This window comes from Rhagoletis pomonella, unplaced genomic scaffold, assembly GCF_013731165.1.
Source record: "Rhagoletis pomonella isolate Grant_MI unplaced genomic scaffold, Rhpom_1.0 Rhpom_scaffold_00002, whole genome shotgun sequence".
Lineage (NCBI taxonomy): Eukaryota > Metazoa > Arthropoda > Insecta > Diptera > Tephritidae > Rhagoletis > Rhagoletis pomonella.
In genome coordinates, this window is record NW_023458556.1 from 53,973,268 (window position 1) to 53,984,056 (window position 10,789).

General features: G+C 33.4%; 1 protein-coding gene across 1 annotated transcript in view; it reads right to left on the minus strand.

The window, feature by feature from the left end:
• The window catches only part of LOC118753765, a 26,698-nt gene extending 17,623 nt beyond the window's left edge, over positions 1-9,075 (minus strand). Inside the window, exons 1-10 of the mRNA XM_036488648.1 lie at positions 8,913-9,075; positions 7,639-7,666; positions 7,484-7,564; positions 7,337-7,419; positions 5,546-5,690; positions 4,992-5,172; positions 3,524-3,756; positions 3,397-3,449; positions 3,178-3,323; positions 367-406 (exon numbers count right to left, since the gene is read on the minus strand). Of these exons, the coding sequence (XP_036344541.1) occupies positions 367-406; positions 3,178-3,323; positions 3,397-3,449; positions 3,524-3,756; positions 4,992-5,172; positions 5,546-5,690; positions 7,337-7,419; positions 7,484-7,564; positions 7,639-7,666; positions 8,913-9,035 (1,113 nt within the window). The 5' untranslated portion in view covers positions 9,036-9,075. The remainder of the gene's footprint in view (positions 1-366; positions 407-3,177; positions 3,324-3,396; positions 3,450-3,523; positions 3,757-4,991; positions 5,173-5,545; positions 5,691-7,336; positions 7,420-7,483; positions 7,565-7,638; positions 7,667-8,912) is intronic.
• Positions 9,076-10,789: the final 1,714 nt, after the last annotated feature.

The window sequence follows — 10,789 nt, forward strand, 5'->3', positions numbered from 1 at the left end:
AATAAGGTTAAATTTAGAATAATACAACAGGACCACAAAAAAAATCGTTTAATGGTTCTTTTGGCCATACCGAAGTTGCTATATCATGTCAAATTTTTTTTCAACCTCGAAAACCCCGGCGGGTTTTATGTGGCAGGCATTTTTTTATAATTTACGGATTTACTTTAATTTTGGTTTCCAGGGATTTTTTGGGGTCGACTGCGACATTGGATCCGACATTTTTAATTTTGAAATCCCAAAACCACTTATGTATGTATGTACTATAACATAAAGTCCGCCACATATGACAAAAGGTCTGGTCAAAAGAACCTATTTTACTAAGATAAGTATTATGGAAATAAACATTTATGCTTTGGAATTCTTTACCTCTACGTATTTATCTACATAGTTAATGTTGTCCTCCATTCTAAAAGTTAAACAAAAGAAAATGTTTATATAAATGCGTATTGAACGTGCTCATACAATATTTACTAAAATAATATAATTTAAATTAAAACAAATAGATACAATTTGCATAATTTAAAAAAAAAAAAGAGTCCGCTGGCTGATGATTTGAACCTCGGATCTCCCAAATGCTTTGCTCATTCGGCCATTGCGATTGATGGAACAGCTCGCGCAAATGATCGAAATAAAAAAATCGATTTTTGAATCGATTCGAATCGAAATAAAAATAATCGATGCTGGAAGAAATCGGCAAAATATAAATCGATCTACCGAGATCTTTGGATAGCAATAAAATCTAAAAACTAAATTAGAAAGAGAGAAGTAAAAAAAGAAGAAACTAGCACTTATGTATACATAAAAAAAAACAAAAGAAAACTTTTACTTTAAAGCAAGATCTAAAAATTAAAAAAAAAGTAAAACGAAAACATAAGAGCTTCAAAAATAAATGAAATAAAAAAAATATATTTTTCTTCTTAAAACAATAAAATAAATAAAAACAAAAGAAATTGACAGAAGAAAAATAAATTAAACTCAAAAAAGGAAAAAATAAATAAAAATAAGTTTCTAAAAATTAAATGAAATTAAAAAGATATCTTTCTTTTATAAACAATAAAATCTAAAAATTTAAGGAAATATTTTATTTTTAGTTCAAAAAAAGAAAAGAAACAAATGTATTAAACAAAAGCGAGAGCAATTAGAAGGTTGGATATCTAAAAACTAAAAAAAAAAATTAATTTGGAAAAAAATAATACAAAATATTTAAAAAAAAGACAAAAAATAAGAGTAAAACATTTAATGAAATGCTATCTTCAAATTGAAAGAAAATTAAATCAAAAAAGAAAAAAATTTATTAAAACAAGTAAGAGCAGCGCTGTCTTCGGCTATGCCTAAGGCTTCATACCTTTCATGAACATCTGAAAACTTTACTTTAACAGATTAAAGCATTTGAAAAAATTTATATATTCACAGCACACATACATAGATAGAGGAGATACATATATAAAAAATCTTATCTAAACAATCAGAGGTATGGAAGACATACCTTATATAGCACCAATCAAAGTGATTTTCACTGCTGTGTGATCGGTATGTAAACCGGTAACACAATTTAATGGGTTTAGCCTCCTACATAAAGGAGATATTACGCAAAAACTGGTATAGAAACAATCAATGGTATACGAGATAAGGCTTATACAGCATAGATTTTGGCAATTTTCTCAGTAGACTTTGTATTATTATTTATACAATAGCTTACGAAATTATCGGTTTCAGCAGTACAAATAAATTAGTTTTACATTAACAACATCTGAACAATCAGTTATATGGAGGCAATATATAAGTTACAGTGACCCGATCTTTGTTAAGTTTACTGTAAACTATCTGTTGATAATGAGTGAAAATAGTGCGAAATTTCATGTTTCTGGCTGCATATATTTAGAAGTTATAACAAAGAATCTCATATCTGAACAATCAGTTGTATGGGAGCTAGATGTCAAAGTCACCCGATCTTTGTTATTTTCACTGTAAGAATTCTGTTGATAATCATTGGATGTATTGTAAAATTTCATGTTCCTAGCTACCTAAATCGAGGAGTCATAACGAAAATTCTCATAACTGAACAATCAGTTGAATGGGAGATGTATGTTATAGTGACCCGATCTTTGTTATTTTCACTGTAAATATTTTGTTAACAATGAGTGAAAACGGTGAGAATTTTCATGTTCCTAGCTGCATAAATGGAGAAGTTATGGCAAAAAATCTCATATCCGAACAATCAGTTGTATGGGGGCTATAGGTTATAGCGACCCGATCTTCGCCATTTTCTCTGAAAGTATTCTTTTGATAATGAGTGACAACAGTTCAGAATTTCATTTTAATATCTACTTAAATGGAGAAGTTATAAAGAAAAATCTTATATCTGAACAATCAGTAGTACCTTATAGTGACCCGATCATTGTAATTTTCACTCTAAGTTCTCTCTTGATAATAGGTGCAAGTATTGCAAAATTTCATGTTCTTAGCTCCATAAATGGAGAAGTTATAACGAAAAATCTCATATCTGAACAATCAGTTGTATGGGAGCTATATGTTATAGTGGTCCGATTCTTCCGGTTCAGACAAATAATTAATACATTATAAAAATACACCCACCTGCCAAATTTCATCCGGATATCTCGAAAACTGAGAGACTAGATTGCATACAAACAGACGGACAGACAGACAGACAGACAGACGGACAGACGGACATGGCTAAATCGACTCAGCTCGACGTGCTGATCATTTAAGTATACATTTTAATGGGTCTATCTATCTCTTCTTATTCTGGTACTTACAAACATCGGACCAAAGTTATAATACCATTTCATGCTCATGAAAGGTATAAAAATAAAAAAAAAATATTCCTGGGCTCCAGGACTCGAACTTGGATCTCTCGAATCGCACGCTAATGCTCTGCTCATAGGGCCATTGCGACAGTATCTCAAAATACATGTTCACTACGACTCAGTGTTGCCACGGACAAATTTTTTTCCTAGCAATATTTGCCAGAAAAAATGGTAAGACGAGTTACGTTACTTATGAAACTGTACGATGCTCTAATGCTAGAACAACAAAAGTCTTTCGAACTGTCTTGCCATCTGTGTTTCATTTGTCTTAAGACTTTTTACTTACTTAGCCAGTGTTGCCCTGTAAATAAGTAATTTTGTAATTACTCGTATAATAATGATTACTTACTCGACCATGTTTGCTAAGCAGCTTTCGTCCTTTTCCAAAACGCCATTTTGAAATTTCGCCAATTTATTTCGCTTCCAACAACAAATTGTCAATACCAAAACAATGATGCATAGAAAAAGTGCACTGACAATACTTAACGCAATGCCCTGTGGAAATATTTAGAAATACATATGAACAATTGAATGGCTGTACCAGAACTCTCACGGCCAATACACTTACCAAATTAAAATCACTAGCCTCAATATTTTCGTATTCTTTTAAGAAATCGGGCACTACAAGAATAAAAATAAGAGAAATACAAGTGTATGTACTTTATTATCATTTAGTCGGTGTGATTATCTTTTACCTGTTACCTTTATGAAGTTTTCAGGTCCGCCGCAATGTAAATCATCGATTACATATGAACGAAGTTTTAGCTCTGCCTTAGATACTAATTGCTTGGGTATTCGCATTTTAAAGGTGCCTTGCATGCCACCCTTGGTCTTAAGGAGCGTTAAATTTTTAATTGGATACAAATGCTCCGTGATGGGTATAAGTCTTCCACCCCATGATAAGGACGGATTTGTTTGTTCGCTGATACTGCGAAATTAATTTATAGAAGAAATAGGTTAGTAAACATACAATGCAAGACACGCTACAAAGCTCCCAAACAAGTATACTATTTAGTTAAAAGCTTGGTATCCAGTACCTAAGGAAACGGAAAAAGCCCTAATTTCGTTTGGGTGAATAGTAGTGTCCAAGGAATTTTGACAGCCTGTTGTCTCACTCTTTCCTGACAAAATATTGGAACGGGCATACTTCCAGCAAGTATCTGTTCGCATGCTCCCTGCGGTAGTAGGTGAGCGGGAATTGCTTGCTGATAATAAAATAGTGCAGCCTGACCGCGGTGTGGAGACAAGTCTGAAGCTTCAATCACTGCGTTTTACTAAGTAGTCTCCAAAACAAGCCAAACAGGCGCAATGGAATTTAGAATAGGCCGACCAATTGCCTTGCTCGTTGCCTCCAATTTTTTTTTTTTAGCAAATGCTACCAGCGAGCGATTTGAGGCCTTGTGGCGGCTCCGCACTTTATTGGCAATCGCTGTTGGGTGAGCAGAGAAAGAGCGCAAATTGCCGTCGATATTGATGTGCCCTAGTCGTGGAAGTCTATTGTAGCTTTACCTCATTCTTCCAGCTGGTGAAAAGAGTTGTTGCTAATTTTGTTGGGGAGAGGATAAGACTCCGTACAAGGAAGGAGCGAGAAAGATTTGAGAGAAAACCTTTTACTTTCTGACAAAGGTATTCAATGCAATTGCCAGAGGCTAATATTAAACATTCATCAGCGTAACTTTACACGACCAACGGCGACGATCTAACTCTATTTATTTAGATCAGCGAACTATCAATTTCCATTACATATTCGGGAGAGGTTTTACATATTTCAGAAGGAAGAAAATAATATTTGAGAGTGGCATGCTACATTGCGTTTCTTACCAGTACGTAAGGGCAGATTAGCCGTCAGGGCGAGAAACTCCATACATATGTATGTACATACATGAGACTCGTTTTGCTCTTAATGGATAGGATATGCTTCGCTTATGAAAGTGCCATAACTTTTAATAAAACCTTTGATAAGCCGTTTGAGAATTTCAGAGATATTTTTATTTGTGTGATGGTGACTGGAACCATAGTTTAAAAAGTATCTATTTTTTTGTTTTAATTATTAGATCCTGCCAAGTTTCAACGTCGTGGAGCGATGCAGATTTATCGTTTTACTTTAACTTTAATACATTACTATAGATAAGTATGTCTTTGAAAATTTGGAGTGCAACTCACATTAAATACAACTTCCAGTGATCATCTGATTCCTTTGCATCGTACTGGAAATGTTTGCTGCCGTTTTCATATCTTATTGACCAATTGTAAATTATCGTTTCATTATTGGGTATATGGACGGACGATGTGACTTTGGGTAGTTTTTCAGCATGTCGACAGGAACAAACATCCTTAATACAATCTATTAAGAAAAATGTGTGCATACACGTTACTCAGTTACTGTATGTTTACATATACGTAAGCCATTAGGCCTCATGCATAAAAAGTGAGCTTAAGCTCCGACTCGATTTTCAGTGCAAATTCTTGAGCTTGAGCTCACTTCATCAGTGTAAAAATTGAATCTGAGCTTAAGCTCAGTTTTTATAAATGAAGTCCACTATATATATCGCACACCCTCTTCAAAAGGGACACAACTCTAAAAACTACTGTTATACCAGTTTTTTGTATTAATTGCGTTGAATCTTGACCATCCACATGCAGTTATATTTTCGGATCTGATTTTTGAGTTTGCCTCTTTTGAAGATGGTGTGCGATATATCTTATTGTGTACTCACATGGCACCGACACTGTCGAATGTTGTGATATCGCTGTATTAGATGTTTCCACCATTACGGAATAATTGCATCCAAACATGAAACCACATTCATTTTGATCCACTTGTGTCATAGGATTTTCTGGTACAATCACTTTTTTCGCATCCTTTGTGTAAATATGAAAACAAAATTTTGTGTAATAGTCGTACATAAAATTTTTATAGATAAAAATAATTAGCAAAATGGGGCTTAAATATTGTGGAATATTTGCGAAATCTTTACATTTTATATATGTACTTAGAAAGTTACAATTTGGGAATGAAAACGATATACATTTTATAAGTAATTTCGAGCTCAAATCTTCGAGGTCATAACAATTCAATAAAAATTGCGGCAGAGTGACTGAAAGTTTGGTTTCAAGATATCAGCCGTTAAATTTGTCTTAAACTTTCTTCTCCCTTTTTGTTAGAATGGGGAGCGTGGTATTGGTTAATTAACCGCATAGAAAACATTTGTGTGGTTGTTAAAATTCAAAAAAGAATATTTTTTTTACGTTTAAATTTAACAGATTATTATTCTAACAAATGATGGAAAAGTAGGTATAATTGTATTCTTTCAGTCCTTTTTGAGCTCGAAAGTACATGCGGTACAAAGACGCCATATAAGCACGGTGACCTAATCGGAAAAATTTTGTTTTTAGAATTAAAATACATAGCACCTTTTAATACAGTTTTATTTAGGACAAAGCAAAGAGTAAAAAACTTGAAAAAATGATCACAAAAATACATACACACAATAAATACGGTGGCGATAATGTAAATAGGGAAAAGACATTTTAGCAAGTTTTGGCTACTTTTCTTTGTTTAAAAACTTTTTATTGTTTTTTAATGAAAATATAGCTTACTATCTAAAAAACCATGTAAAACAAAATTACAAACTTTGTTGAACATTAAAAAAAAATCGACGAATGTTCACAAATATTTTTTTTTAATTTTAAACTTTTTTATCAGGTTTTTAGAACTTTTTTGAGCATGCAGTTTTGTAGCCCATTAAATTTTAGTATAACAAGGTGCAAGTTCGATGTTGTTTAATTTGTTGATTTTTGGCAATTTTTTGTTTGCGCATTTTCTCCGTACAAAATATGTTCGAAATTTTTTTTGTATGCAGAAAATGAGCAACACCTTCCGCAAAAAAACATTTACCAAAAATCAGCGGTTTGTTCTAGCTACTTAAAATTTGCACTTTGTTATACTGAATGGGCTGAGAAATCACATGCTCAAAATTTTTCTAAGAAATCTAATTGAAATGCTCAAAATTTTTATGAATCTGTATCGAATTTTGCTAATTTTTGTACAAAGTTTGACTTACATGGTTTTTGTTATATAACGAGATACACTTTTATAAAAATAAAAAATATTAAATAATCGAAATGGCAATAGCCAAAGAATGCTAAAATGTCTCTTCCGTATTTATATTTTTGCCACTGTAGCTACAGCTTGTATTTTTCATATCCATGATTGTTTTGAGGGAATTAGCATTATTTTTATAATTTCAGTAAATTCAAGTTAGAATCGTTTCATTTAGAAAAAAAAAGTTAAGAAATAATAATAGAAACCTTGAAAAAAAGTTTTACAGAATAAAACTTAACCAATTATCATAGAAAATAAGGATGCTGGCTATGTTTGTAGATCCCCTATATTCTATGCTCTTCGTGATAAGAAAGTGCTGCCACGTTTGTACGAAAATTTGTTTTATGCACTGAAAGCTTATAGCAACACAAATAGATTAGAAATTACAATTATTTTTACTAACTTTTATAACTCCATAGACACTGCAGGGAGGCTCACTACATTCCGTTGAATTTAATGCAGTCACAATAACATTATATGATGTACCTGTAATATGGGCACTTAAAGTCAATATCGAATTTCATTAAAAAAATAATAATATGAGACTCACCCTTTGGCAAGTTGTCATCCCAGCTAATTAGAAATTGTACAATGTCGCCCTCTTCGTGTAACGTAACATTGGTGCTGATGCCTGTGGAGTGTTATTTAAAAGCTTGAATATATTTCAGTTTTGCATGGAACCATGTTTTAATGTATGCAATTTACCTGCTATTTCTCCAGGTTGTGTTAGAAACTGCAATAGAAATATTAGAAACGTTTTAATAAGTTTTAATTAATTTAGCTAATAATAGAATAGAAATAAGTAAAAAAGGGTAAACTTTTTTTTTGTCCACGCATATTTTGGATTCAAGAGGAGTTCAACAAACTTAGAAAAATTAACAAATATTAAAATGATGTATTTTGGAAAGAATTTTCGTCATCCCTTGACAAAATTTGCTTGGAGACAAACCGGTTTCGTTGTGGTGCCATCTTCAGTGTCATTTTTCGTTCTAAGAACTTCTCAGCCTGTTGGAAGAAACAACCAACTCCAAAAAGGGTTTTGCTCAGTTTCTCGTTTATAATTCTGTTAAAGAGTATATTATCGACGGCTGAGTGGAAGATCGGCCTATCACGCCAGACGGTAAAAATTACCTGAAGCTTAATAAATGCCCTGAAAAAGTTCGAAATTTATGAATTTTATAAAAAAATTCCTGTTTTAAAACTACTTTGATTGTTTTCTTTTACAAACATTTACAAGATGCTTTTCAGATTATTTATCCTCAGTGATAGACAATCTCTATAAGAAGAGCTTTCATTAAAAGTTACTAGCTCCTTAAAAAGAGTTGAAATATACGCATTTTGATGACTCATTACCAACTAATACTCTTCGCAGCGGATTAAAAAAGTTTCCCAACCGTTCTTTGCTTGTTTGCGGACATTTTTTGAAAATCTCCCTAAAGGCCCGTGTGTTGGTCCGCTGAGTTCCTTCAAAAGTCATATGAATTAGACATGTTACGGACCTTCGACTTCGACTCTTAAAGGTCGGAACTTCCGATTGAACCTCCGATTCTGATACCGGTTGTAACTATTTTAAATCGACGTTTTAACGAAGTTCTGAAGGACCTTCCCTTCAACTTTGTAAAAGGTCTCGGCTATCTATGCCTATTGCCATTCAGCTAAAGGGCTGAAAATTTTTTACGCTCACGCTTGTAATTCGCTCCCGATTTCGGTTGTGACTACGATAAATTAAATCTTACAACTCCGATTCCGAGTCCGTTTCCGGTATACTCACCTTCGCAGATCTCTGATTTTTAATTGGCTTAATTTTGGGGTTTCTTAATGCAACTAATAACAAGAGGGTGAGCGATTCCTCTAGACCTTCATTAAATTCCTCGTACAAAATACATTTGCATACATACATACATACATACATACTTTTGCATATACGAATATGTATGTCTATTATTGTTTTCTTTATTAATTCACAAATAAATATTTACCTTAGTGGGAGCGCCAGCGCTGTGTATGCTCATTGTAGTGGATGCTTCCATTCGCAAAGCAGCGGTCGTTAATAAGGAAAGCATCAATGTAATACACGGCACGTATAAAAGTTTCGAACACATTATTTTTTGTTTTTACATTAGGAATACATCATGGTCCTTTGTGCACTGTTATTATTCTGAATAAAGTCATGAGAAAGCCTAGAAGACAAAAGACAACAACAATAGATTCATGCCAACATAAACTGTTTTACTGTATGAAAACTATGTAAAATAGAAACGGTTTATCCGGTTTTTATACCCGAGCGCACTTGTGCACAAGGGTATTATAACTTTGTTCACATAACGGTTGTTTGTAACAGGCAAAACGAATTGAGATAGATATAGACAAATGTATACATAAAGGATCAGAATGAAAAGAGAAATCGATTAAGCGGTGACTGTCTGTCCGTCCGTCCGTCCGTCCGTCCGTCTGTGCACACGATAACTCGAGTAAAAATTGAGATATCTTAACGAAACTTGGTACGTGAACTTCTTTTGGGCGTAGGACGGATGGTATTGAAAATGGGCGAAATCGGACAATAACCACGCCTACCTCCCATATAACGGTAATTTTAAGAAATACGAAAACTGCGATATTTTAGTAACTACTGAAGATAATTCACTCAAAATTGATACTTACAATGAGTTTCAGACGGAAAACATGAATTTTATAAATTTTTGGAAAATGGGCGTAGCCACGCCCACTTATGGTTACATGTGTATATCTTGGTAACCGCTACACCAATTTCTTCCAAACTTGGCACAGTTGCTGGCCTTAGTACAGCATACTAAATGGCTGAAAATTTTAAAAATCGGACAATAACCACGCCTACCTCCCATATAACGGTAATTTTCAGAAAAACGAAAACTACGATATTTTAGTAACTACTGAAGATAATTCACTCAAAATTAATATTTGCAATGAGTTTTAGACGAAAAATAAGAATATTACAAAATTTTGGCAAATGGGCGTAGCCACGCCCACTTATGGTTACATGTGTATATCTTGGTAACCGCTACACCAATTTCTTCCAAACTTAGCACAGTTGTTGGTCCTGGTACAGCATACCAAATGGCCGAAAATGTCCAAAATCGGACAATAACCACGCCCACATCCCATATAACGGTAATTTCGAGAAATACAAAATCTTCGATAAATCAATAAATATTAAAGGTAATTTATTCAAAATTGATGGTTGCAACAACTCTTTACCAAGAAATATGTTTATGACAAAATTTTGGAAAATGGGCGTAGCACCGCCCACTTGTGATCACATATATGTATCTCGCTAACCGTTCTAGCAATTTGTACCAAGCTCGGTATGGTTATTGTGCTTGCCACATAAAAGCAAACCGTTGAAAATTGTTGCAATCGGACTAAAATTGAGGCCGCTCTTCATATAACGGTAAATTTCAGAAATGCTTGAAATTTCAATATTTCGAAATTTAAGGACGCTAATTTACTTAAAATGTATACACCCCGGCTTATCATGTAGCGGTAGCTTTCGGAAAGGTGGAAAACATATATTTAATACTTGCGCCGGGTATTTAATGTTCGGCTCCGCCCGAACTTAGACATTCTTACTTGTTTTATTTCAAAATCGGGAACCGGTTTTTTCAAACTGCAATTTTTTTCGGATAATTCGAAAACCAGTTTTGGAAAAAAGTCGAATAATCTAACACCCTAATTATTAGATAAAAATATTTATTAATATCTCTCGCGTTTGCCTTGAAATGTTTTTGATTCAGTCATGGTGATTTATTTGCCTCACAAAGAAGTTACGTAAGACTAAGCTGTATGTATGTTTATATGTATGCATACTTCAGATATGTCC